The sequence below is a fragment of the Lonchura striata genome, chromosome 7 (assembly GCF_046129695.1).
Source record: "Lonchura striata isolate bLonStr1 chromosome 7, bLonStr1.mat, whole genome shotgun sequence".
In the NCBI taxonomy this organism is placed as follows: domain Eukaryota; kingdom Metazoa; phylum Chordata; class Aves; order Passeriformes; family Estrildidae; genus Lonchura; species Lonchura striata.
The window spans coordinates 35,490,078-35,516,177 of NC_134609.1; the positions used below are offsets into that span (position 1 = coordinate 35,490,078).

Genomic DNA, 26,100 nt, shown 5'->3' on the forward strand with positions numbered 1-26,100 from the left:
GACAGAATCCTGTCAAACAATCCACGATGTTCTGGTAGCTAAAGCCACGACACTGGCTCAGCAGAGTGCTGGCAAAGCCCTTCCTGCAGATGCAGCCATGCTTAATTTTATTAGCTTGGTGTGTGTCAAGGCAGGATGTTCTTCAGCTGGTGCAGGGGTGTGCAGCCACATTGCTCTGCTGCTACTGCAGCACTTGCAGCTGAGTGCCAGGGACTTTGAGGCATTCAGTGGTCAGTGATACAGCATCAGGGATATTCCCATGTGATCCCAAGTCCCAGAGCCATAGGAATTGTGTAAAAGCACACGTAGGAATGGTTTAAAAACACAAACAATACCCCTCTTCCCCCCCCCCCCCCCAACCCCTCAGTTCCCCTGCTCTGCTACCACTGTGTCCTTTCATGGTGCTGTGCTGAGGCAAAGCACACCTCAAGCTATTTGGTGTGTGCTGATCATTTAAAGGCATAACATCAAAAATGCCCCTTTGGGCATAGGAAACTACTGCTGAAAAAAGAGGATATTAATCACAGGGTTTTGATTTCAGTCCCAGGCGTGTTGCAATAGAAATTCTTCTTTATATTTCAAACAATTTGTTTCTATGGAGTGGTGTTGCTTTGTGCACAGTGCTCTCAAATTATTTAAAAACCTAACATTCACAGCCTGCATCAGTTTAAAATATGAGTAATATTATTCCAGTGACTAATCCAGGCATAGCTATCAGAGATGGAAAGCCTATACTGAGTCTGCTTTAATCCATTTGCTGATTTTTATGGTCTCAGAGTCCCTTAAAGTACCTGACTCAAATCCAAATGTGCCCCACATGCTGAGTTTTGCATGCAAATCATTAAATTAGTTGAAAGATACAGACAGATTCCCTTGGGATTTAATAATTTGCTAAAACTTAAATGGTTTGTTTATTGCAGGAAGTATTCCCTATTTGGAGTCTATTTTGCACTGTGTAATGCAGCTGTTCTCATGAAAATGTAATGCATGCTGCACAGAATTCCTGGTGTTCTTGTCGCATCCTTCCTTCCTTTGTTCTGTGGGGTGGGTTTGTGTTGTTCAAAGAGCAGTGGATGATCATCTCTTCAAAGAATAATTTAAACTGGCAAAAGACCAGTTCGCCATATAGCTACCATTGCACTTCAGTTGAATAACTAGCATATTGATGTTTTCTACTTGTTGGAACGCAACAGCATTTTCATATATCTCACAAAAACCCTTTGAATGATGCCAAAATGTTACTGCAATTTTGGCAGAAGCTCTCCTGGAATCAAGTCCCTCTTCTTTGTTAGTGGTAGGAGAAATTATATGTTCACACAGAGAGAAGAGACATCCTAATGGATATTGAGAGAAACAACTCTAAACACAGAAGAATTTAAACCAAAAATTTCTAACAGAAAAGTGAATAGAAAAGAATATATCTAAAAGAAGAGTGAAATTTATGTTTAATGTTTAAATACAATACTTTGTCAGACTTGGTTCTTGGACTTTATCATGAATTGAGAAGTGGTTGTTTTGTTTAGTTCTACAGAACAGTATAATTTCATAAAACTCTTCTGAATGAAGTATTTCCTATTACATTACTGAATGGGCTCTGTGTAATTATTTAAGTAAATTAAAGAACAATGTTGGTTAAAAATTGAATGATATTACAACAGAAGACTAATACCAGACACAGCTTGAAAAGCAAGAGCAGGGCTTAATATGATTTATAAATTTAATGGAGGGGGAGCATGGGATATATTGATCATTCGGTTCTCAGTAAAGGTTCTTAATAAGGTTACTGTATATACCTGACTGATAAAAAATTGTTATTTTCTGATGTGATGGAAGTAATAATAGATTGTTTCTTTTCCTCAGCTATCACATCCTGTACATACATTGTTTGATATTTATACTAATGAAAAAGTTTTCTTTTTTTTAACTTATTTCTCACTTTAAGTGGCCTTCATACTATATTTTATGACCATGTAATTCTTGAGGGAAAAGAACTCTGTTACGTTCCCAAGCAGTATGTCAATATATGCTAGGTTTTTTTATTTCTAAGTTGTGTTACTGTTTGCACTTGTTAGAATATTTGTCATGTGTATTAGTTGCACTGCTGTTGTGACATTTGTGTGGCACTCAGGCTGGCTGTTCATGTATTGAATTGTCCAAACTGAAACCATTCCTCAGTTTAGGACTACAAATTTCTCAGGGCAAGAAAGCATTGCTTGGTCAACTTAATATTAACTCCTCTAATATCTGGGACAGACATTCCAAATATGAAGTGACAGTTTCTTGATAGCCAGGCTATCCTTTCCACTCTTTCCTGCTGTCCCTGGATGGGCAGCAGGAGCCCCTCTGCCTCTGGGCCATCTATCTGTGCCTCTGGGCTATCTGTCTGTGCCTCTGGGCTCTCTGTCTGTGCCTCTGGGGTCTCTGTCTGTGCCTCTGGGCTATCTGTCTGTGCCTCTGGGCTCTCTGTCTGTGCCTCTGGGGTCTCTGTCTGTGCCTCTGGGCTCTCTGTCTGTGCCTCTGGGCAATCTATCTGTGCCTCTGGGCTATCTGTGCCTCTGGGCTATCTGTCTGTGCCTCTGGGCTCTCTGTCTGTGCCTCTGGGCTATCTGTCTGTGCCTCTGGGCTATCTGTCTGTGCCTCTGGGCTCTCTGTCTGTGCCTCTGGGGTCTCTATCTGTGCCTCTGGGCTATCTGTCTGTGCCTCTGGGCTATCTGTGCCTCTGGGCTATCTGTCTGTGCCTCTGGGCTATCTATCTGTGCCTCTGGGCTATCTGTCTGTGCCTCTGGGCTTTCTGTGCCTCTGGGCTATCTGTCTGTGCCTCTGGGCTATCTGTCTGTGCCTCTGGGGTCTCTGTCTGTGCCTCTGGGCTCTCTGTCTGTGCCTCTGGGCTATCTGTCTGTGCCTCTGGGCTATCTGTCTGTGCCTCTGGGCTATCTGTCTGTGCCTCTGGGCTCTCTGTCTGTGCCTCTGGGCTATCTGTGCCTCTGGGCTATCTGTCTGTGCCTCTGGGGTCTCTGTCTGTGCCTCTGGGGTCTCTGTCTGTGCCTCTGGGCTATCTGTCTGTGCCTCTGGGGTCTCTATCTGTGCCTCTGGGCTATCTATCTGTGCCTCTGGGCTATCTGTCTGTGCCTCTGGGCTATCTGTGCCTCTGGGCTATCTATCTGTGCCTCTGGGGTCTCTATCTGTGCCTCTGGGCTATCTGTCTGTGCCTCTGGGCTATCTATCTGTGCCTCTGGGCTATCTATCTGTGCCTCTGGGCTATCTGTGCCTCTGGGCTCTCTGTCTGTGCCTCTGGGCTCTCTGTCTGTGCCTCTGGGCTCTCTGTCTGTGCCTCTGGGCCATCTGTCTGTGCCTCTGGGGTCTCTGTCTGTGCCTCTGGGGTCTCTGTCTGTGCCTCTGGGGTCTCTGTCTGTGCCTCTGGGCTATCTATCTGTGCCTCTGGGGTCTCTATCTGTGCCTCTGGGGTCTCTATCTGTGCCTCTGGGCTGTCCTGACTCTCTTGGCTATCTCTGCCTCCCTGGGCTACCTCTGCCTCCCTGGGCTCTTCTGACTCTTTGTGGCCTTTTTGACGAGGAGTGCTTAAAGCCCCATCCTGCTCACCACTTGGTGCCTTTCAGTGGGATTCGTTTCAGATTTGTACAGGTAAAATGCATTTCTTCTTTACAGAAATCCTGAGCAGTGAGGGAAGGGCAGATTGGTTGGGATATTTCTTTAGAGCCAGCCAGTGACACTCAGTGGCTTTGATCTTCGCTGGAACCCATACAAATACGTTTATTTCCTTACTTCAGCTGTGGAGAGAGCAATCCATAGCCCTTGCTGCATGGCTGTTTTGGGTCACCATGTTTCCTTCAGGTCAAAATGGGGTCAGGTTGCCTTGTGGTAAAAGAAGCTGCTTGCAGTATTTTCGGTACTATGAGTAGGCAGAGGATGGTTCTTTTCATGCAGTCTGAGATGTTAAGCAGTATTAAACACCCCATGTCTAGCAGGAGCCCACAGGACTTTGGGGAACACACAAAATGGGTGTGGAACTGGCAGTGCTTCCAGCAGGTCTTGTCTGGAAAATGGGAATGGAGCCTGAATTCTTCTGAAACAAATGATAATAGGACAGACAATGCAGTAAATACATTTGGTTTATGTAATTCTGTAGGGAAACTTGCACAGAATTTACAAGGCAGGGTGTGTTTCTATTCAGAGGTCTCGCCCTTTGAACAGGTGAGGGAAATCTGTGGCAAACAGGACAAACTGGGAAGGCTCAGAGCTAGGCCCAGCTGTGTGCAAGGAGCAAGGATGTGCAGGTGCACTGGGTGTCCCTTGGCCTGCATGGCCGGCGTTGGTGCCTCCTGCCTGCAGCTGCAGGGTGGGGAAGGCTGTGCTGGTAGTAAAGGATTTCCCTCTGTGTTTGAGAAGGATAAGATTGTGTGAGCCACCTGTGTTAATGGGCCTGTGTGTGTTAAGGATAATAAGATACTGCTGCTTTGCAAAATGAGACATTTACACTCTGAGGCCTCATGCTCCATCTTCTAGGCAGATCCCGATGCTGGAACATGAACTTCCACTTAGATGGAAATTCAAGAATCTGAGAAATGTTGGTGTGAATTAGAATGAAAAAAACAATTAAGGACTTTTGACATTTTTGACATATTTTCAATTTGAATTAGAATATTTTGTTCTAACTGGTTTTTGTCACGTGCTGTCTTAGTAATTAAACCTTCATCAATATGGATTATCAAAATTGATATTTGAAATGTTGATTAAATCTGTAAAATGGCAATAGAGTATTAAAATTGTAATGAGAAATTGTAGTCTAATCCAACTAATTCCAGACTTTTTAGTGAGATATTGTGTATATATTTTTCTATTTTTAAAATTAATTTTGTTAATTGCAATTTTCTGTTGAAAAAAATCCATCTATGTCTTGTTGACCAATTCTGAGTACCTTTATGATAATTTCAAGGATTGGTTCCTTTGCTCAGGCCAGACCATGCCATTAGCAGGATGGTGGTCACAAAGAATCATCACATCTCATCTCAGACATTAAATACAGACAAAAAAGGTAATCCACCAAGAATAGATGGAGTTCCTAGCAGTGCCAGTGCAATATTTGATGGCTGTTACTAATTAAATGACTCAATTAAGTTGTCAGGACAGATTGTAGATAATCCCTGTGTCAGTTGTTCGTTATCATCTAGCTGCTTGGGCAGATCAGTGTCTGGTGTGTGTCATGCATCAGGATGTGGTGTGAACCCCAGTTTTTTCCTTTCAAGTCCCTTAGTCATGTCTGCATTCTCTCTGAACATAGCAATCAAAAACCAGGTGCAGACTCTGACTTGTCCCATATGTAGGGCTCTGATGGCACCTGTAGAGTGTCAGGAGTTTGAAGGCAGAAGTGGTTCTGAGTAGTGTGACTATGCAGTCATAAATTCTGTTTTGGTGTTTGGCAGCCATAAAGCACCAAAAGGTCAGAAGCTGCCCCTGGTGAGGAGTGCTGCTCTCTGTACAGGCTTGCTGGCAAAGGAGCAGTGACAGCTTGCTCACATATTGCTGGGCTGGCATTCCCAGCTCCAGTGCCTTCTGTTGGTGAGGAAGAGCTGGGTTTCTCCACCTGGTGGGTCACTATGGAGTGCTCTTGTGGTTCTGCAGTTCTGGGTGGTAGGAGATCCCTGCTGAAAACCTGCTCTCAGTCAGGGGCTGCTGGCAGGCGTTAGGGCTGTTCCTGGGAACCTGCAGCCTGCTCCAGGCCCACTGGAGCCCCACAGGGATGGCAGGCAGGGTTTGCCTGCACCACTGGTTCTGAGTGCTGAGCAGACCTGCAGAAGGGCCAGCACAGCTGGTGGACAAGCCAAGGGCTTTGGAGACACCATTGTGTGGTTCCACAGAGAATTGTCTTAGCTAACTTTACCTCTCACAAGCTCCTCTCTAAAGCCATCTGCTTTGAAAACCTTTGTGTAAAACTTTGGCTACTAGAATTTGCATGAGAATAACTAAAGCAAAAGTAATTTCTTGTACTGCTTTCTCAAAATCTGGGTTTGTGTTATTTAGTATGCACAGCAGGTGGGCTGAAAAATCTGACCCAATTTCATAATCAGATGTCAAACAGAGGTTGCATCTGATTTGCAAACCTTTTTTTAAAATATTTGGGCAGAAGTTCTTTAGGGGGATTTTAGAATAAGAGAGAAATATTTGATAGAACTTTGTGACAGAGATGTTTTCTGCCTTTTAAAATAATAGTTTGCTATTTTCATTTTGTTCCTTTTGGTAATGTGCTTTGCACATTAAAAATAGATGAACAGAGAACTATTCAGCTGAGCTACCCAAAGATGCAGGTGGCTGGTGCAGAAATCTGCCAGTCTGAAACTTATACTGGAAAATTCCCTTACCTCAAAGCTGGTGAAGTTAACTGGAATGAGTCACGTTTGTTTTTTAGCAATGGATTTTACAGTTGTACAGAAAAAAAATTCTCCAACCTCATGAATATTAGTAACACATTTTGTAACTCTTATTTGATTTTACAAGCACAAGGATTTATAAAAGGGAAGCTTATGAAGATTTCAGTGCTGCTCACTTCTCCCCATTATGCACTGACTCTGTGGCACTGCTCCTGAGTCAGGCAGCTGCCTTTGGTCACCCAGGAGTTTATTAGAAGACTGTGCCTCTGAGGGACTTTGTGTCCCAGCCACACAGGCTGAGCTTCACTTGGAATTTGCCTTCCACAAAGTTTTTGATTGCATCTGCACTCTGCATCTGGCATTGGCAGGAAATGGGTCTGGGCCAAGTGCTGCCCAGAGAAGATTGCTTTTTCCTAGGATTATCTGAGGACTTAGTAGAAATGTGGGATTTGGCAGTGTGTTGGAAGAGAAAGGTGATAACATAATTATTTGAGTAGCATGATTTAGGAAAGACAGCCAGATTACTGATTGGTGAAGCACTTACTTCACTTCTATGAATTTCTATGGTAAGTGAAGGCTGGCTTGAGAATGAAGTAACTTTAAAGGAAACTGGTGTGTAGATTGATTAATGCTGCAGTGGTTGCCCCAGAAAATACTCTGGCTTCATAGTCAGCACAGAGCAGTCCTTTGGAGCTTTCCTGCCAGTTAAGCACGTACCTTGCATTTTCTGTGTCACTGTGTTTGTTCCCTAAGGTGTCACAGGTCACATGTGAACATGATTTTGGCATTGTTGGGCTCTGGATGTCTGAGAGCACTGTGCAAAGTGCTCTGTGCAGGAAGTCCTGCCTGCAGGGCAGGGAGAGGGCTCCCAGGGAGCTCCTGCACTGCTCCCTGTGCTGTGGAGCTGCTGCCTCAGATCCCATCCCGCAGCTCACAGCAGGGCTGTGTGCCAGGCTGGCACTGCCAGCTCACTGCCTTTGCTCAGGCAGGGCTGGATTTACTTCCTCTGTTTCTACAGTGCAGATTGACTTTCAAATCTCAAAGCAGAAATGGTTGAAAGTTGGCTTATATAGAAGTAATAACTGATGGTTTAAAAGAAAGTAAAATTATACCCTGTTAATCATGAAGAACACCATATTCAGATATAACCCTTTTCTTAAAGTTACTGAGAAAAGGGATGAAAAGAATTATCTTATGAACTACTCCAGAGATAAAGTGGCAACTTGAGAAGAGTGCAGCAAGGAAAGGAGGAATAATTTATTTTAAGCTTGGTTTGTATCTGTAAGACAAGCCACTTAGCATCCTAGATAGGCAACTTTTTCAGTACATGCCCTCATTCACTTTCTGGAGTAAATGTAAAAATTGCAGTAGATCTTTCAAAACACTCTAATAAATTCATTTTCTGAGAAGTAGTTATGTAATTTGAATAAATAACATCCTTTGTATTTTGTTTTGTTTTGTTTAAAAAGAAGAGCTTTAAAGAGCAAAAATGAGGAGAGTAAAAGTTATTTACCATTCACAGAAGCTAATACAATTGCTTGGGCTGATGATTCGTATTGAATTTTCGATATGATAATTTCTTCTTCATTAACAAATTATCTTTTATTCTTTAAGAGCAATACATACAGCCTAATGGATTTTCAGTTTATGATAATCTTTATTTTCTGGTTTTTATTCAATTAGCATGTGGTGTTTTCACATATGTTGTTTGACTAAAAGGAAGTGAGGCAGACAAACAAACAAATCCTGAAAGCATTCTAGGCTCAATCCTTCATCTACCTGTCCTTTCTGTTCCTTTCCACTCCTGAAGAGGCTTGAGCAACCTGCTGCTGTTTTGTATCACCTCTTGGCTTCCCTGCAGCAGTCAGAGTCTCTGGACTGTGGGATTTTCGCTGCACCTGAGCAGCCAGCTTGTTACCTGTGCTGCATTTGCTGTGCCTCCTGCACTGGTGCTGCTGTGCTGCTCCCGGCTCTGAGGGGCGAATTCCTGCTGCCCACAGCCCAGGAGAAAAGCCCGGCTGAGCTGTGCAAAGATCTCGGGGCACGGGCAAGGCAACCTTGAGCTCCTGCCGCTTCTTTGGGTAAATTAAGGAAATTGCAGCTCAGCCTAAAGATGAGAAGCATGATGATATTGCTGGGATAGGACCTCCACTGAAAAGCAGCACGAGTGCACGTGCTGTAAGAAAGTTTTAGAAAGCTAAGCTTGTCTAGGTGTCCGACTGGAAAAAACGAAGGCAGTGAGAGCAGGAGTGGGAGCCTCAGTACTCGGTGTCAGAGCTGTGGCAATCTTTGCCACAGTATAATTTACTGATGTATCTCTCCAGTGTTGTCAGGGACCTTTCAGTCTGCCTGCTGTGCTGGGCCTGTGACCCCCTGAGCTGTGTGCAGCATCAGGGGAGCTGGTGGGACAGCTCCTTGCTCATTCCCTTGTGTGCTGCAGCTGGGGTGGCTCAGCCCTGCTGCTGACACAGCTGTGTGTGGTGCTGCTGTCTGGGTGTCTCTCTGTACCTGTGGCTCAGCTGAGCACTTACTCCTGAGAGCTCCGTTGTATGCATGTGGTAGAATGAGGACTGGCAGAGTCTTTATCTGCTTCCATTTTATTCTATAATCAGGAATGTGCCTGCTCAGTGTATTTTCTAACATCTAAACTACATTCAACAAGTGTGTTTTATACTGATTTTATGGAATCTTCTGCTTTGATGGATAGAACTGTATGTCCTTTTAAATTCTTTCTTTTTCTTCAGTGTTGGAGAATTATGAATACTTCTCAGCTTAGTCTTTAAATTTTTTCCTCAATTAGAGCCAACTCTAACTTGATGGAACAGGTGGTTGCTTAAACAGCAAATTGCTTAACATAAAGCCCTGGCCAGGACATAGCTTCTTTTAATTAAACAACTCACAGTGCCCCTGGCAGCTCTCTTTTCCCTTGCTCAGCATTGCACCACTGCTTTGGGCAGCATGTGCAACATTAAAAATGAACCACATCTCCAGTGTGAACCCTGTTTCATCCAGATCATTCAAACTGTTCTTGTATGTGTTGTGATATTAAGGTAAGTCTGGATGGGACCTGCTTTTCCTGGTTTTCCTACATTTCTTTTGATGATACAAATCCCTTCTTGTTTTAGGGGGAAAAACCCCAAATTAAGCATGTTATTCCACCTTTCCATTGCAAAACACTCACTCAGGGTCTTCAAAGCCAGGGCATGAAGGATTGCTTGGCTTGCATGTTACTAGAACACCAAGTGAAGAGGCACTGAGAGGAGCACAAAGAGAGAGGCTCTTGATGTCCCCCTTGCCTCATGTCCTGACTCCTCAAAGACTGGCCCTGGCTAGCAGGGAAGGGAAGTGATCATCTGCAGGGGCAAGAGATCCCGTGTGCACATAAAAGTCCATTTTCCCCCTCAGTAATTCAGGATGTATTCAGAACCTCTAGGATACTTCCTCTTGGCAAGTACTTGTTGAACCAACCAGCCCAGTGGCTCATTTTTAGGAGATTTTAAACATCTAAGCACTCTCATCACATGGGTGATAGAGTCAGTATCAGTTTCCAGTGAAACAGGTGGACTCCTCCATCACCTAAGCAGACATTGCTCCATTGCCCATGTGAAAGCCCTGTTAATCATGAAGATGTCATAACTCTGAGATATTACAGGCTCTGGAAACCAATTGGTTTGTAGGTTATGTTAAAATCTCTAGTTTTGGCTCTTTCATATTTGCAGAAGTATTTGCTGCAAGTCTAAGGTAGATGTGCCAAGAAGCACAAGTGGCAGGATGAGGCCCTACTTTTCAGGTTTGAGAAATGTAATATAATTCCAAGTATTTATGGTGACCCACTTACAAAAAAATGCCATACTGCCATTACCATACTGTTTATATAGATGTGACAAATAGAAGTCTGATACATTTATACTATAAAATACCATCTCTGTTTTTCTGAACTGTAAAGTACTTTTCTCATGTACTGGTTAATTGAGTATGCAAAGAGTTTTTTACCAGATGTCTGAAAAGGGATCCCAAGGTGCTTTGTTCACAGCAAATCTAATGTTGATTGCCACCAAAGGGGGTATTGGGTCCTCCAGTAGAGTTCAGCCTTTGTAGCCTCAACTAAGTAACTGGCAGCTTGTTGACAGATAAATCTGGACTGAATAACAGAAATTCCATTTAATTTACATTTTTTAAGTTAAAATCTTTGTGCAGAAAGATTTTAGCATAACAGTTTTCCTGCTACACTTTTTTTTTGGTTTTTTTTTTTTTTGGCTGAAGCTTAAACAGTTGCTTATGGTATCTGTACACACAAGTAGACTTTGGACTGAAAAGAATGTTTAGATTAGAGAACTACATACATACTCCTGATGTTATTGGTTGCTTATTGCCAAATTAACTTGCTGAAAGTATAGGATGGAGATCTTTAAACTAGTCACTGTAAACCATTCCTTTATTTTTTAATTGCTAATATCCTACCAGTTTCATAGGCATTTCCCATTTTTGTGGCACCCACTTAAATGTGATGCATTGCTGTATCTCTGTTCAAATACATGGTAAGAATTGGAGGTTGATGTCTCATCTCAGTATTGGATCTGATCTGTTACAGGCCTTTAAAGCATTTTGGATACTTTGATCAAATAGTATTTTCAACTGACTCCTGAATCAACAGTGAGAGACTGACATATATTCACTCTCATTGACAAAGATACTCTTAGTCCTTGGATAATCCTCCAAATCCAGGCTTTGGATCATCACTCACTTACTATAAATTAGGGTGAAAGGATTCACTGAATGAAGATTTCAGAGTATTGGGAAAGTATGTAATTTGCTGTGCTCTCAGAGGTCTCCCAGTTTGTTCGGGGCCATTTGGGCTCAGTATGTGTTAGTGCTGTACAAGTACAAAGCCCCAGTTTGGTACTTGGTGCTGGGCATCTGGTTCTTGTCATGGGATTTTTACAAGCCACAGTCAGGTTGTGCACTGGCTGGTATTTCTATCCCATGGCCCCCCTGTGCAGTCAGACTGCATTTGGCTCTCAGCTGCAGTTACAGCTCTTGGGGAGGAGTATGGTGAGTTACACTGTGGTTTGGTGTGTGTAACAGCCTGCAAAGTCATTGAAAAGCAGTGGTGATGATGTTACAAAAACATCTGCTCCTGTCATAATTGATACCACGTTTCATCAAGATCAGCACTTTAAGCTGAATCAGACGTTAATTAATATAGGAATTGGTCCAGTTGTGAAGAACTTTTCCTCTGGAAAAATCCATTTGGGCAGGATAGCAGTACTAAAGGAGATTTCAAACCTGTCTAGGTGAAAAGTCCTTACATTTTTTGTGATTTTCAAGGAAATCCTTTATGTTTTTGGACTTGTGTCTCAGTTCTTTTGGGGTCTGCTGTTTCTCTAGGTGGGGAGCAAAACAGAAATCTCTTTAATGCTGCCCTTGAAGAAGTACTGTGCTGCTGTACTCTTCCATGGCAATTCTTTAAGTCTCTTCGTTGTGCATACGTGTATTTTAATTTTTTACTTCAATACACACATACAATATGACAGACTTCTAGTTGTTTTGGGAACTTTAATTTCCAATGTTCTTATTAACTTTTAAAATCAAAGTGTTTCACTAATGCCTATTTCTTCTGATAAACTTTCAAAATATGTATTTCATTCTCAGCCCACAGCTAGGACTGGTTAAAGCAATTTTCACAGCACCTGTAGACAAATGCATGGTAAGTAAATTAACTTTTATTATAATCACAGTGGCTTTTCTTCTCTATTTGATTTTTGCATGTTCTTGTGTGAATTCTCAAACTTAAGTATATTAAAATGAGAGAGAGAGGGTTTGAAAGTGCCTGCGTGAACATTTGCTGCAAGGTGCCTCTGTGCTTCTGGGCTGCACATGAGAGCAGCAGAGCACAGGGTGTGCAGGGGCCTGCAGAGCAGGGCCACGAGGTGTTGAACAGAGCTGTGGGACATACCTGACCTGGGAGCTCTGCCCAGGACATGTGCCAGGACACCAGAATATCCTGGGGGTTCAGGCTGCTTGTGGCACTTGTGATACACAGGGTCAGCATCATGGTTTTCTTCCTGGGAGCCAGAGAAGCTGCAAACACTACAGAAGAAATCTGAATGCCTGTTTTGTGTATTTTATAGTGTGTTTAGAAAGCAGGGATTTGATGTGTTTGTAACATTGGTTGTCTTTCTAGCCACTGATAAAATGGGTACTGTAAAAACAATGATAAAATGGGTACTGTACACAGGCCTGTTCACATGTGCTGATTTGACTGAGGTACTAGACAATAAGCTGGCAGTGAATGAGAGCATGGTAGAGAATGTGAACTGGATGGTGAACTTCCTTATTACGTGCTGAAATGACGGTGAGGGCATGGGGGAAGCTCTGTAACAGCTGAGCTATGTGGTTTCACTCTCAGGTCGGGAGAACAGCAAATGAAGGCTTGCAGAAACTTCTCCTGGATGTGTGGGTCATAGGGCAGCACCTTAGTGGAGCTGAGGATTGGAATTGCAGGAGGAGACTGCAGGCATGTTGTAGGACAGAACTAGACTTTAGATTGGCAGCTGGGAGAGGTGATTTGCAAAGATGGGGTGCCTGGTTCTGCCTTCATGAGGGGCTGGCCAGGTGAGGCCCCATGGTGGGGAAACAACTGAGTGAGGGCCAGTTCAGCACAAAGTCTGCATGGGCACCATCAGCACACTGATAAAAAAAGATGTGGCACACGAGGTATTTCAGTGCCAGGGCATGTCTTGGAATTGTTTTACTGTGGCCAGCGCTGGTGAGGCCTTGGCTGGAGAGGAATAATGTCCACTATTGAGCTGTGTCATTAAAGCTATAACATAAGCAGAGATTTCCTGAAGGACAGCATTAGGAGAAATTGAAGTCTAGAAATGATGACTTATAAGAATGATTTGGAGTCTTCAGTCAAGAGAGCATGAAGTAACATGTGATAAACCCTTCCAGATATGATACAGTTCTGCTGCAAAGAAGGGAAGATCTGTTCCCCGTTGTAGTGGTGGGTAAAACAAGAAGCAGGTCTCAAATGGGATTAAATTGGATTAAACTTCTCCTATTAGGAATAATTAAGTACTGTAATAGCTGCCAGAGGAAATAGAGAAGTGTACTTCACAGGAAGCAAGCCAGAAGCAGATTAGTCAGACTTCTGTCAAGAATGCGTTGTGGCCATTGCTGCTGGGGCAAGTGATGGAAAAGGTGATATCCCCCCAACTCTTCTCAGCCCCACTCTAAAATGCCAGTTTTCAAAGACACTTTGAATTGGAACCAAACTACTTCTCTTATGTGTTTTTCAAGTCTGATTTGGATTAAACATTTTCTCATTAGGTTTCTGGATAGCAGGCTTTTTGTTGTTGGAATTTAGCATTGGCATTCCATGCCCTCCTCTCCCCAGCTCTCCAAAAAAAGAAAAAAAACCCAACTTTTTAGTCTTGTGGAGTTCCTAGCTTAGTAAGAGATATTGATTGTTCCCAGAATTAAGAAGGTGTAGATCAAAGAAATACACTTTTGAGTGAGGATAGTTCTCATAAGAGAAAGAGCAACAAGTAGGTTAAAAGAGAATTTGGAGATTGGTGTGTTTTGTGTGGGATCAGAGACATTCTTGCCAAAGGCCCATCTGTTCACTCTTTCTTCAGCTCTGTTTTCTTCTCACCTCTCTGTTGTGCTTGCACTCCAGAAGGAGACTTTGCTGTCTGACTGAAGTGCTGAAGTCACGCTGGTTGTCTCTTCAAATGCAGGAATCACAAAGAGCAACTGAGCTTTCACCTTCAGAAACTCAGAGATTTCACTGGTAGTAAAATCACTAGGGATAATCTGATTCAGGAAAGCCTCAGAAACTGTCTTCAGTAAATGGGGAGCAAGTAAAAGCATGATTGTGCTGTCCTGGACAGAGATAACAACCTCACTCCCCAGGGTTTATGCAACTGACTGTGAAAGTGTGTATTCAGGACTCTTGGCAAAATCTGTCTCTTAGTGTGTATTTTAATCACTCCTGTGATGCTCCTCCTTGAGTTAAACTGTGAAAAATTAGAGTTCCTCTGCAACAGAACCTGGGGAAAAGACGTGCCTGAAAGCTGAGGGATGAATCCTCTGTTGCCACCATGTAGCATATAGTGGATGGTACAGCTCTGTCAGAAGGAAACCCTGGGTAGACTGGAGCCTGGGAATGTCTTCAGAGGCTGAGTGACTGAGAGGTGGCACCTGGAGCAAGCTTCTAACACTGGAAATTCTGCATTTGCACCTCAGCACCCTTGTGTGTGGCCCTGAGGAATATTTCTATGTGTTGGTTGTTGGTGGCTCACCAGAGCAGTGGGAAAATATTGCCTCTTGAGAGAGGCATACCTAGTGGAAGAAGTTATTTCTCTTTTATCTTGAACTGGTTTGGATGAGGAATATTTTGCTCAGAGTACCTACCTGCCATTTCTGTGTGCTCTCTGTAGAAGTTTTAATAGAGTTTCTCTCTTTCCCTGTCCTGAAGAAAGAGGATGAAAGTGATAGCAGTCATTGGCAGAGACAGTCATGTAGGATGGACAGCACAGGGGCTTTCATGTTTGAATTACAAAAGATTTGGGCTAGATGGAATCTTTTCCTCCTCATCAAGCCACTTAGAATGCTATATATCAAGTTTATTTCTGGGAGTATGGGTTAATGGATTTAATTATTCTCCTACTTTCAGTATCATAAATCAAAACTGATCTAACTGGGTTTATGCCAGTAGCACAGTAGATGTAAAAGGAAATCAGGGGACTAATCTGTTGATATATTTCAACTGGGGTTTAATAAATTCACCACAATTGCCAAAATAACTTTTGAGTAATTTGCAAAACTAAATGTGTACCTGTAGGGCACTGAGTTGTCCCTTGGAAGCTGGGCATCTGCTGGCTGGTGCATCTTTCAGAAACCTCAGTTCCAGCACTGGGCTCTCAGCCAGGTTCTGTTTTCTTCTGCAAGTGGCAATGGATTCAGTGTGCTGCACTACTGGGGCAGAATGAGTGTAGAAGCAGTGTAGAGCTTGCACAGGCTACATGCTTAAGGACAAATTCAAAAAGGATTAAAAAGTTCTCACTGTCAGATTTATTTGTAAAGAAAATTATTCAGTTGCTGGGGGGATATCTGTAATTGCATATAAAGCAGTGGGGAGTGTCTATAATTGCTGTCTATTCTATGTACTTTCTCCTGAGAGCTCAGGTCCATACAATTGTGAATATTCAGCTTGAAATTCGGGAGCTGTTAATTGGCCTCAAGATGTATTTTCATCTCTCTGTAACAGTTTTGCCCAGGCTTTTAGAGAGCCAAGTTATTGGCAAAGTCAGTGGAGTTTTATTGGGAAAGATTTATTGGTTTTTTGTAATGCAGCTAATGAAATGAAGAAGATTCACAGTTTTGTCCTCCTCAGTGTGACTAAACAGCAGGGCACGGTATGCAGGAGAATCAGTATGGAGGTACAGCCTGTGTGCAGCACAGCGACCTTGAGTTGCCTTTCCAAGCACAATTTGTAGGAAGTTCCCATCTCTGCTTCTCTTATCAGCACCACTCTTAACTGAAATGGTATTAATCTGATAGCAGTCCTGGGGGATAGCACGCGAGGGGCTTAAAAGCAGCTCTGGGGGAAGGGGCCTGCTTTCCTGGGCTCAGATTGCTAGGGCAAGCAGCAGCAGCTTCATCTGGCTTAATACTAACAGTGCCAAAATGTTGGAGCAGTTTGTGTAGGGCAGGTGAGGATTTTCTGTCAAGGGGACACTTTCTAGGTGTGCCAGAGGGAGCAGGCAGCTGTGTCCTGAGGCTGAGGGTGCACCGGGTGACTTGATAGCAGCGTTGCATGCCGCAGTAAAAGGAGAGCTTTTGCCATTGGGCCTGCAGCAGGAACAAACTGGGTTTGTAGTAGGATTGCAGATGTGTCGGAGGGCAGCCCTGTCGGCGCTGTGCTTGCCCCTGCCTCCCTGTGCAGCAGCAGCCCCGGCTGTGCTCAGCTGTGCCCTGAGCTTGGCGCTGGGGTGGGCTCTGCCCAGCAGGGATGCACAGCCCAGCGTGGACTCCGGCTGGTTCCTCAGGCACTTTCCTCCCTCCATGGGCTGCCCACCTATCTCTGGCATGTAAGTGGTTCTAACAAGGCATCGTATTTCTGCAGCAGGTGATTTTCCTACAGGAGTTCAGGGAGAACTAAACTGATCATTGTACAGACCTTGGAAGATACATTTCAGTTTGCCCTATATGAAAAGAATGGAGTTATTTTAAATGTTGAAATCATCTTTACTGGAGCAAAGACTACCAAAAACTTTATGGTTAAATACTTTGCTAACTCCAGTTGATAACTTTCCTAGGGAAGCTGATCATACTTGACAAGGGAAATAGGATTCTACAGGAGGTTATATGAAATTATGAGATGCTGCAAATGGAAATATACTTTCTCAGGCAGAGGAGAGAGAACAACTTCTCCGTAATTGAGTTGCAGATAAAATTTAATTTAAAGGGTCCAGCAAACTCGTTTGAAGTTCAAAGAAGCTGGTGCATAAATTTGGCCTGCCTGGAGTTACTGCATCTCTACACATACAGCTTGATCAAAAGAAAAGCAGAAATGGAGTAGTTCCAGAAATCCAGATTGATTTAGTCAATCTTTCTTACCCAGTGATGGAATTCAGAAAAATATCATTTGGTCTTCTCTAAAGTATTATCCTCATGGATCAAAGGATTTCTCTTCTAGCCTTTCTATACTAATCATACAGTGAAAAAAAATGAACTTGTACAGCAAAAAGATTATGCTCTTTATGATCTATTCAAGTTAGCGTTCATGGGGACTTCTGTCCTGCACAGAAAGCTACAGAAATGCTAAGTCAGTAAAAATATTACTTAATAACTTACATTTACCTTTGTGACCAACTTGGGGAATAAAATAGTGAAATGTAGCATGATCTGTAAAAGTGTCCCTATTTCATATTATGATTAATTTTTTTCTATGAAATGGAGGGCTATTATTTGTGGAACTCTGGAGGATCCTGCCACCAGGGCTTTGCAGCAGGAAGAGCCCAGGAGCAGTGTTTGTGGGCTGAGATCTGAGTACCCAAGAGTGCACAGACTGTGAGTTCTTGGGGAGGTACACAATACAGCTGGCAGGAATAGATGCTTTTAATTAGCTAGTCTGAAAAATCTCCATAGAGGCAAATGCCCTGGTACTGTTCTTAGAATATATTGTTTCTGCAGGCCTTAATTCAAGGAATCAAGGCTTGAAAGTATAATTTAGGCCCCAGAGTGGGGCAGGGCTGGATGAAGATTGATGAGGACAGACAAAATCTTTGGGACTGTGACCTTTAACACAGCAAATTCTGTTCTGTGATCCTGATAATTTCAGAGTGTTTAAAATCTAACAGAAGCCAATTTAAGGGAAGTAAGTACAAATGTTTTCCATGTATGTATTTCCATCTATGCCATATATACTGGAAGTGCAGACAAGGAAATTAGAAAATGTCCTATTTAGTGAATGTTGATCTGCTAGACACAGAGTAATTTTGGAGCTTAGCTGCCTGAGAGAGGTCTCTGCAGGCCTGCTGATGTAGCAGTGGGAGGCTAATTGCAGTGTTAGAGCCTGCCCTGTTTCACACACGTCACGCTTGCCTTTGACCGTGCTGGTATTCAGAGCATTGCAGTGCCTCGGAAATACCCTTTGACCGTAGAAAATACAGATAAGGAAATACATTTAGATGAGGTAGTTTTAGTGTAATGAGTAATTTCTTCTTTTCCAGCAAGGTTTTTTGCAGTTCTAGAGGCCTGGAAGAGCCTTGGAGGAAGCTGACTTTTATGGAATGTGGGAAGTGTCATAATTCATTTTAAGTACATGTCTAATATTCCTACACGCCTAGTACCTTAAAATCCAGTCTCTCTTTGAGGTGGCACAACTCTTTTATTCTGTTAGGCTGTTAAAAATAATACCAATCTGTTCAGTCACTGACAGCAGGTTTTTTATTGTGTGGTGATTTGGGATTATGAGAGTTATGGGGGAAGGTGACCTTGATGCAGGTTTAAGTGCAGCACTTCTTGACACAGTGCAGCAGAGAACAGCACTAGTGTTAACTTAATAATGTTGTAAAATCTGCTAGGGCTGAATTACTTGAAACAAATTAAACAAGGGACGTTCTTATTTCATCAACTGCATTTAATCTCATGCATGGCTGTGTTTATGATAGAGTCACAGCAATACAGTAAATTAAATGTGAGTAGAAGTCACACCAATATCTTTATAAGCAGATGTTTTGTATCTGAGCTAAAGTAGAAATAAGATAAATCTAAAGTCATTCAGGGCAAGAAGATTGAAGTCTCATGCATTTACTAAAAAAAGATAAATTTGTGATTTTGAATAGTTAACATTTGTTCTCTTTTTCAGTCTGAGGCACACAGAAGGCTGGTCATTATGTCATGGAATAAAATTACACTTACCAGAATTTGCAATGGAATTTTGCAAGGAAATAAGCGGAGGTGATGGTATAATCAACATCAAGGCTGCTGCTACTTATTCAGTATGGGTCTTGACATTTTGGGCTACTTGCAGGAGTACAGGTTTTCAGTGGTGGTAATTAGAACAACTGATGTATGTATAAGTTGTAATTAAATTGCTACCTGTCACTACATTTTTTTACTGTCCTTACTGAAGTCTCCCCTTAACCTTTTCTCAGCAATTCTAGCTAACTATGGGAAAACCTAAATAATGAGTTGGAAAACCTAAATAATGGAGAAAAGGTTTGAGTTACATTAGTATTGTTAATACCACCCCACGCCCCCCCGCCAATCTTTTAGTGTTTTAGCCAAAAAAAAAAAAAAAAAAAAAAAAAAAAAAAAAAAAAAAAGCAGCTAGATTCAAATGTTTTGTCCTAAAATTATTTTAGGAAATTTTTGTGACTTTTTGTAGTGAATAAACTGTTTGGAAGGAAAAGTCATTTAGCTCTGCTCCTTAATAATTCTGGTGCAGAAATATACTCTTATAATACTGTAAAACTTTATGTACCCATTCACATGTGGGTGGAATTCATAATTCAATAGTTTATCTAATGATTGCATTCCATTTTCTAGTGACAGTTTTCATTAAGACTCCATTTATTCAGAGAAAAGCGAATCTAATAAGAGTAGCCTTGAGTTAAGGGATTTATCACTTTTTTTAATATTTTCCATATTTTGAAATATGTATCATTTAGGCATAACATAACAGTTTGTGCTTCTTTAAATCATGCCACATTTTTTCTAGTTGTTTAATGTGTATTACTTGGAGAATGTGCAGTAGGTATTTGAAAAATCACTTTTTTCAGATACTGAGGAGTGAAATGATTGCAAAAAAGGGGGAAAAAGGTGAAGAGATGGTCAAAACTGTAGTCACAAATTTAATATGAAATTCATATGGACTTCCATAAGTTTGCCTTCTGCATGGCATTTTTAATTTTTTTTTCTTCAGTGTTAAAAGGAAGGTTTACATGAGGGGTGAATGGGGCTTTTCCAGGTTGCTGGTTTAGACACACAATGCAAAATATTTGCTTTTATTATAAAGTTAGTGTTTAGCATAACTTTTTTATTCTGTGTCCCATCTAACACTATAACTGTTCAATACATTTTGAGGTAAAATCTAATCAACCCATAGAAAAGAAATTCGGAGACAGGAACCATCTGGATACAGAAGCGACCGGCCCAGCAAATCTCAATTTCACTGCAATTTGTATTGCAGCAAAATGGAGAGGGTTGATTTGAGTCCCACAGTTTGGGCATAGCTGTTTTTGAGAGGCTCTGGTGGTGCAGGCTGTGTGTGCAGGCTGCTGCGGGAGGGGGGAAGCTGCGCCTTGCTCTGCCGCAGTTTTTGGGAGCTGCTTGCTCAGGAAAGGCTGTGCCCTCCCTCTGCTCTGCTCTGAATCTTTTTCCACCAGGAGCCTGTGCTGGCCCTGCAGGGCTCGGGGCTCCCTGGCCTGGCCTCTGCTGGGTCCCTGCACACAGAGCTCAGTCCCCTGCACATGGAACTCGGTCCCTGCATACAGAACACTGTCCCTGCACACAGAACACTGTCCCTGCACACAGAACTCTGTCCCTGCACACAGAGCTCGGACCCTGCACACAGAGCTCAGTCCCTGCACTCAGAACTCTATCCCTGCACTCAGAACTCTGTCCCTGCACACAGAGCTCAGTCCCTGCACACAGACCTCTGTCCCTGCACACAGACCTCTGTCCCTGCACACAGACCTCTGTCCCTGCACACAGAACATGGTCTCTGAACACAGAGCTTGGTCTCTGCACACAGAACTCAGTCCCTGCACTCAGAACTCTGTCCCTGCACACAGAGCTCAGTCCCTGCACATGGAACTCAGTCCCTGCACTCAGAGCTCGGTCCCTGCACTCAGAACTTGGTCCCTGCTCTCAGAACTCAGTCCCTGCACACAGAGCTCAGTCCCTGCACATGGAACTCGGTCCCTGCACACCGAGCTCAGTCCCTGCACACAGAACTCAGTCCCTGCATTCAGAGCTCAGTCCCTGCACTCAGAGCTCAGTCCCTGCACTCAGAACTCAGTCCCTGCATTCAGAGCTCAGTCCCTGCACACAGAGCTCAGTCCCTGCACACAGAACTCAGTCCCTGCACACAGAGCTCAGTCCCTGCACACAGAGCTCAGTCCCTGCACACAGAACTCAGTCCCTGCACACAGAGCTCAGTCCCTGCACTCAGAGCTCAGTCCCTGCACACAGAGCTCAGTCCCTGCATTCAGAGCTCAGTCCCTGCACTCAGAACTCAGTCCCTGCACACAGAGCTCAGTCCCTGCACACAGAACTCAGTCCCTGCACACAGAGCTCAGTCCCTGCACACAGAACTCAGTCCCTGCACACAGAGCTCAGTCCCTGCACTCAGAGCTCAGTCCCTGCACACAGAGCTCAGTCCCTGCACTCAGAGCTCAGTCCCTGCACACAGAACTCAGTCCCTGCATTCAGAACTCGGTCCCTGCATGTAGAGCTCAGTCCCTGCACACAGAGCTCAGTCCCTGCACTCAGAGCTCAGTCCCTGCACACAGAACTCAGTCCCTGCACACAGAGCTCTGTCCCTGCACTCAGAGCTTGGTCCCTGCACGTGGAACTCTGATCCTGAACACAGAACTCTGTCCCTGCACTCAGAACTCGTCCCTGCACACAGAACTAATTCCCTGCACATAGAACTCGGGCCCTGCACACAGAGCTTGGGGCAGAGGCAGCTGCAGTGAAGTCAGGGACACAGCACAGCTGCCCTGCTGCTGTAACAATGGTCCTGATGGTTCCAGAAGCATCATTCTCCTGCCTAAAAACATTTGGTTTTCCTCTCCTCTAATAAAGACCTCATTCGTGCCATACATTTCTTATAAAAGTAGAGCTGCACACTCAGGGCTGTGAATTTCTGTTCTGAGTATGTGCACAGTGTTCAGGATTTTGCATTTCTATGTTTTTAAGGAAGCCAGAACCAACCCTGTTAAGTCTAACACAAAAGTAAAGCAACAATAAAATCTAGAAAAAGCATCTTCAAATAATTACCTAATGAACTTTTGGGAGTTAAACAGGACATGCCTTATGGGGAGAAAGTGAATTTGAAAGGCTCCAGCAATATGAGTTATCACTCATCCCTGGACAATACATCACACTAAAATCCTGTTTATTTAGACTGCTGCTGTTGGCAGTTAATCTCAAGCAAGGACATGGAGCATACTGAGAAAGGTGAAATGGCAAAGCAGAAGGGTTGTCCATTCCTGCTCTCAGATCTGTAATAGCCTCAGACAGAGCTCCAGAGGAGATTTCTCCTATGTTCTTCCTGTCTCTGTTCATCTGAAATCCTGTTTGACACTTGCAAAACATCTTGGTGGTGTAGTGTTTTTCTTAATCTCACAAATACATAAAAATTTACTTTGTATTGCTGTCACCAGAAGGGTTGGAAAACAAAATTTGTGCATTGTGTAAGCAAGAATAAGGTAAATCCTGACCTGAAGAGTTTTTTATTAGTTAATAGTATTTTAGAAGGTAAATATGGCTACCTGATTATCTCCTCTTTTTTTCTTTCTTTCTTACTTCTCCTGCCCTCCATTAGATAGGTACCTGGATATTCAGGAAATTTGAAGATTAATTTAATATTAGTGGAATTAGACTTGATTTGAATAATTTGCATCCAGATCCTAATATCTTACTTTTCAGAGTTCTGGGAGACATAATTTGTATTATAGTGCTTGGGATCTACATATGAGTTTATAATTCAAATACCACAAAAATAAAGGTATTTTTGGGTTGTGCCTATTTGTAATTGTGATGAATGCAGAATCTGTTGGTTAGGGAGGTCTCTCCCAGCAGTTGTGTACAAAGTAATTTGCTCATTACCCTTCCCTTCTTCTCACACCTCATCTTCTTTGAAAGTTGCTATTTATCATTATATGGCACTGGTGAGTAAGTTCTGCTGAGTCGATGCTCGATCAGGTTCCAGCTGGGCCTGTGTGAGTGATTTACTGAGATGCCAAGCAATCCAATTAAATTTGCAGAGCATCATGACTTCACTGTGACCGCAGCGTGGTGCTGTCGTCACCGTGCCATTCCCAAAGCCTCCGATGGCAGTGGCTGCTCTGGAGTCACCTGCCCAGGCTGGCAGTGATACCATGTGGCCATAGGGCACTCTGCGTTTTCATTGCCTCCTGCAGCAGTCCCACCAGTGGCTTCCACTGGCATCACCTGCAACTATTTCGACAAGAAATACTGCAGAGGAATTTTTTGCTCAAGAGCATATGAAATATTTTCTTTTACTGTGGAGGCAATGTTTTACAAAGAAAATGACCAGTGAAATAATTCTTTTTGGAAATTTCTACAGTGGTGGTAGATAGTCTATGCATCTGTGTATTTATGTATATTTAATTGTTATTATTAAGAAAGTCTGAAATTGATGCAACAGGAAGGACAAAGCATTCGTTACTCTGTCAGATGAAAGTTCTGGAAGTTGCAATTAGCTGTTTTTTATGCACCTGTGTTGATCTTATGACTCATTTAATGTGGTTGATTCAAATGTCAGATTTTACTGGACGATTAATGTGGCCAGGTTTTGTAGCATCTCATACTTTATAGTCGTCACAGCTGCTGTGGAACAGGTTAAAGAATTGAAAATAGGAATGTTGCTTATATAAGATGGCCTGTAGTGCACAGAGTAGTTTGAACGTTTAGAGCTGTTTTGTGGGGACAGTGGCTCTGAGTTTCAGGATGGTGCCTCTGCGAGAAAATAACCTCTTTTTCTCTACTCTTCAATCTTGTTCTAGGGTCTCCTTTGCTGTACAGCAGTTTGTGATATGGTACCAGATTAAATTACTATTACTTCTGTCTTTCATTAGGCCAAAAGAGAAATGGCTGATTATTGACTTCCCTCATCTTCCAGTGTTCCAAGATTGCCAGAGCTGCTGGCAAAGCTCCTGGCTGGTGCTGCCTGCTGTTCGAGGAGCCCTGGGGCACGGGGGGCACGCCTGGCTCAGCCAGAGCCGCCACTGCAGCTGCTGAGGGGCACGGGCAGCCTGCACTGCCTGGGCCACAGCTCGCCTCACCTTGTGCAGGGGTGCTCCCAAGCATTGCAGCGTTCCTGGAGGACATGCTCTGGTTCAGCTGGCTGCAGAAGGAAGGTGGTTCGCTTCGAGACCCCTGCGCAAATCCAGCCCCAAAAGTGCAAAGCTCCTGGAGCGCCTGGCCGAGTGCTCCGGGACGCCTGTGTGTTCAGACGGGGAAGGTGGAAATTCCCAGCCATTGAAACTGTGGCTTTTGTCAGATGTGCTAAAATAATTTTTAGTACAGCCAATCATTTTTAGTTCAGCCAGTCCAGTAGACCACAGCTGCAGTTAATGGACAATGCCTCTTAGTAGGTGTAGGGTCAGCATGGATGAGAGGTGGTAAGGGACTATGTTGCTGGCAATAAACTCCATGTGGCTCCTGGATTGCCACTGGTTTTTTCAAATGCAAATACTTCAAGTGCCTTGAGCATTTACTATGATCTGTCTGAAAGCTACAACACCTTCTGTAAACAAGAGACTGTAAAAGTCAGTGAATTCAGGAAAGTCATCAGTTCCCCCGCTTTCAGGTTTTATTATAACTCTGAAATTCTCTGGAGAAGTATTAAAGCATTACAGAGTAGGATATTTGGCATCCACATTGCCTCAGGAATATTTAAAGGCTAAGGCTTGTCATTCATCATCTTGAATCACTGAGAATTAAACCAAATTTTATACTAGTATAACTTCTGGAACAACACAGTCAAGAAAGCACCTAGGGCAAATTTCACCTTTAAGGAGTTTGGTAAATGAATGAAGTAGTGCCATAAAAACCTATTCCAACTCATCTCATAATTGAGGATTCACTGTAGAAACCATAATGGTTATGTTACACATTCTGTGTGCAAAGTGGACTGTATAACACGCGTGTCAAAAGGTGCTGCCTCACTAGAGGATTGTTTTCTAGGCTCTGTAGATAGCTCTGCTCCTTTTGCTATAGTAATCTTCACTTGTGTTTGAAGGGGACCTCTTAGGGACTAGAAAAAGGTTTTTGTTGTTGGTACTTGTTTGATTAAATCTTGTGATGGCCAAAGAACTCTGCTTCTGAAATCTCAGGAGCGACACCCTGAAACTAGCTCAGTAAGCATTTCTTGTGTGATTGAAGCTCAGTTTGGCACAGATCTGGCAGAGCTTGGAGCTTTCCCAGAAGGCAGAGCATGGAGCCAGAGATGCTGTTTGGGATGAACATGAAGTTACTCAGGAGAACCTAGGGAAGTAGGTTAGCCTAAAATCCTGCGTGGTTAATCCAAGTACAAGATACTGTCAGATATAGCCTGGGGGAAAATTGCTTTATCTGAGGAGAAAGACTTGTGGAATGACACTTTGCCTAATCCAGCTTTTGATTCCCATAAAAAAGGGCTCTAGAACTACTTCCAACCAACTCAGGGACCTACACTGATCATTTCTGGGGGTTCCTTTAGCCTAGCAGTGTGTTGGAATGAGTTGGTATTGCTGAGATGTCCTCCTCATCTGCTGCCTGACTCCCCTGTGTTCCCTGCACGCCAAAGGTGCAGCAGTTGCTGACAGAGGAGTCTCCATCCCTGCCATAGCCTTGGGCCTTTGTGCTGATACAGAGCCACACCAGAGCTCTCAGCAAGGTTTCCACCCAGCTGGGGCTTTGGGATAAACAGAACATAAATCTGGGGGTTCCTCTCTTTTGCTGCTTTTGCTCATTCTTGAAACTCGTGTTTCTTACCTTCCCTGTTCTTTTGCTAATTTTGTTGTAGGACCTCATCTTTCTGCTTTAGAAATTCTTCAGTTTCTGATTACATTGTGATGGGGTCAATATAAAGACATTTAATTGCCTTCCAGTTTAAACTAACCTGCTTTTTCTTGGGGGTTTATTTACTGAGATATACCGAATTTTCTCCTCTATCCTTAATTTTTGTATAAGTTTCCAGGCTGTTAATGCCCTTTCATCCATCTTTGTGATTGTCATAAAGGTTGTTCTCTCCATCAGAAATTAATTTTGAATCCCTTTCACAAACACAGCTGAACAGCCTGACGTATTATTCAGGAGAAATTACTTGTACCTCTCATAATAATATTAACACATCTCTTTCTTTACGAAAAATTACTCAATTGATGTGTTTAGAATCAAGTTCACCTTTTCCCAAGCCATATTGCATTGCTCCTTTATATTAAGGTTGGAATTGATGAATATATTA

At 43.1% G+C, this 26,100-nt stretch overlaps 2 protein-coding genes and 1 long non-coding RNA gene across 6 annotated transcripts in view; 1 reads left to right on the top strand and 2 right to left on the bottom strand.

The window, feature by feature from the left end:
• Positions 1 to 26,100, top strand: part of CTNNA3 (catenin alpha 3) — a 412,512-nt gene that overhangs the window by 116,501 nt on the left and 269,911 nt on the right. The gene's annotated exons all lie outside the window — the stretch shown is intronic.
• The window catches only part of LRRTM3 (leucine rich repeat transmembrane neuronal 3), an 80,505-nt gene that overhangs the window by 8,315 nt on the left and 46,090 nt on the right, over positions 1 to 26,100 (bottom strand). Inside the window, exon 3 of one of the 4 annotated variants that reach the window (XM_021529028.3) lies at positions 547 to 4,081. The exons of 2 other annotated variants lie outside the window; for them this stretch is intronic. In XM_021529028.3, coding sequence (XP_021384703.1) covers positions 3,980 to 4,081 — 102 coding nt within the window. In that variant the 3' untranslated portion in view covers positions 547 to 3,979. Of the gene's footprint in view, positions 1 to 546; positions 4,085 to 26,100 lie in introns of those variants that run through there. One more of the 4 variants, XM_021529027.3, reaches the window with a different exon arrangement.
• Positions 4,242 to 17,762, bottom strand: LOC144246628 (uncharacterized). Its single transcript, XR_013340291.1, has 2 exons — positions 15,229 to 17,762; positions 4,242 to 14,862 (listed from the first exon to the last, which is right to left on the bottom strand). It is a non-coding gene; the product is annotated as an uncharacterized LOC144246628 (long non-coding RNA).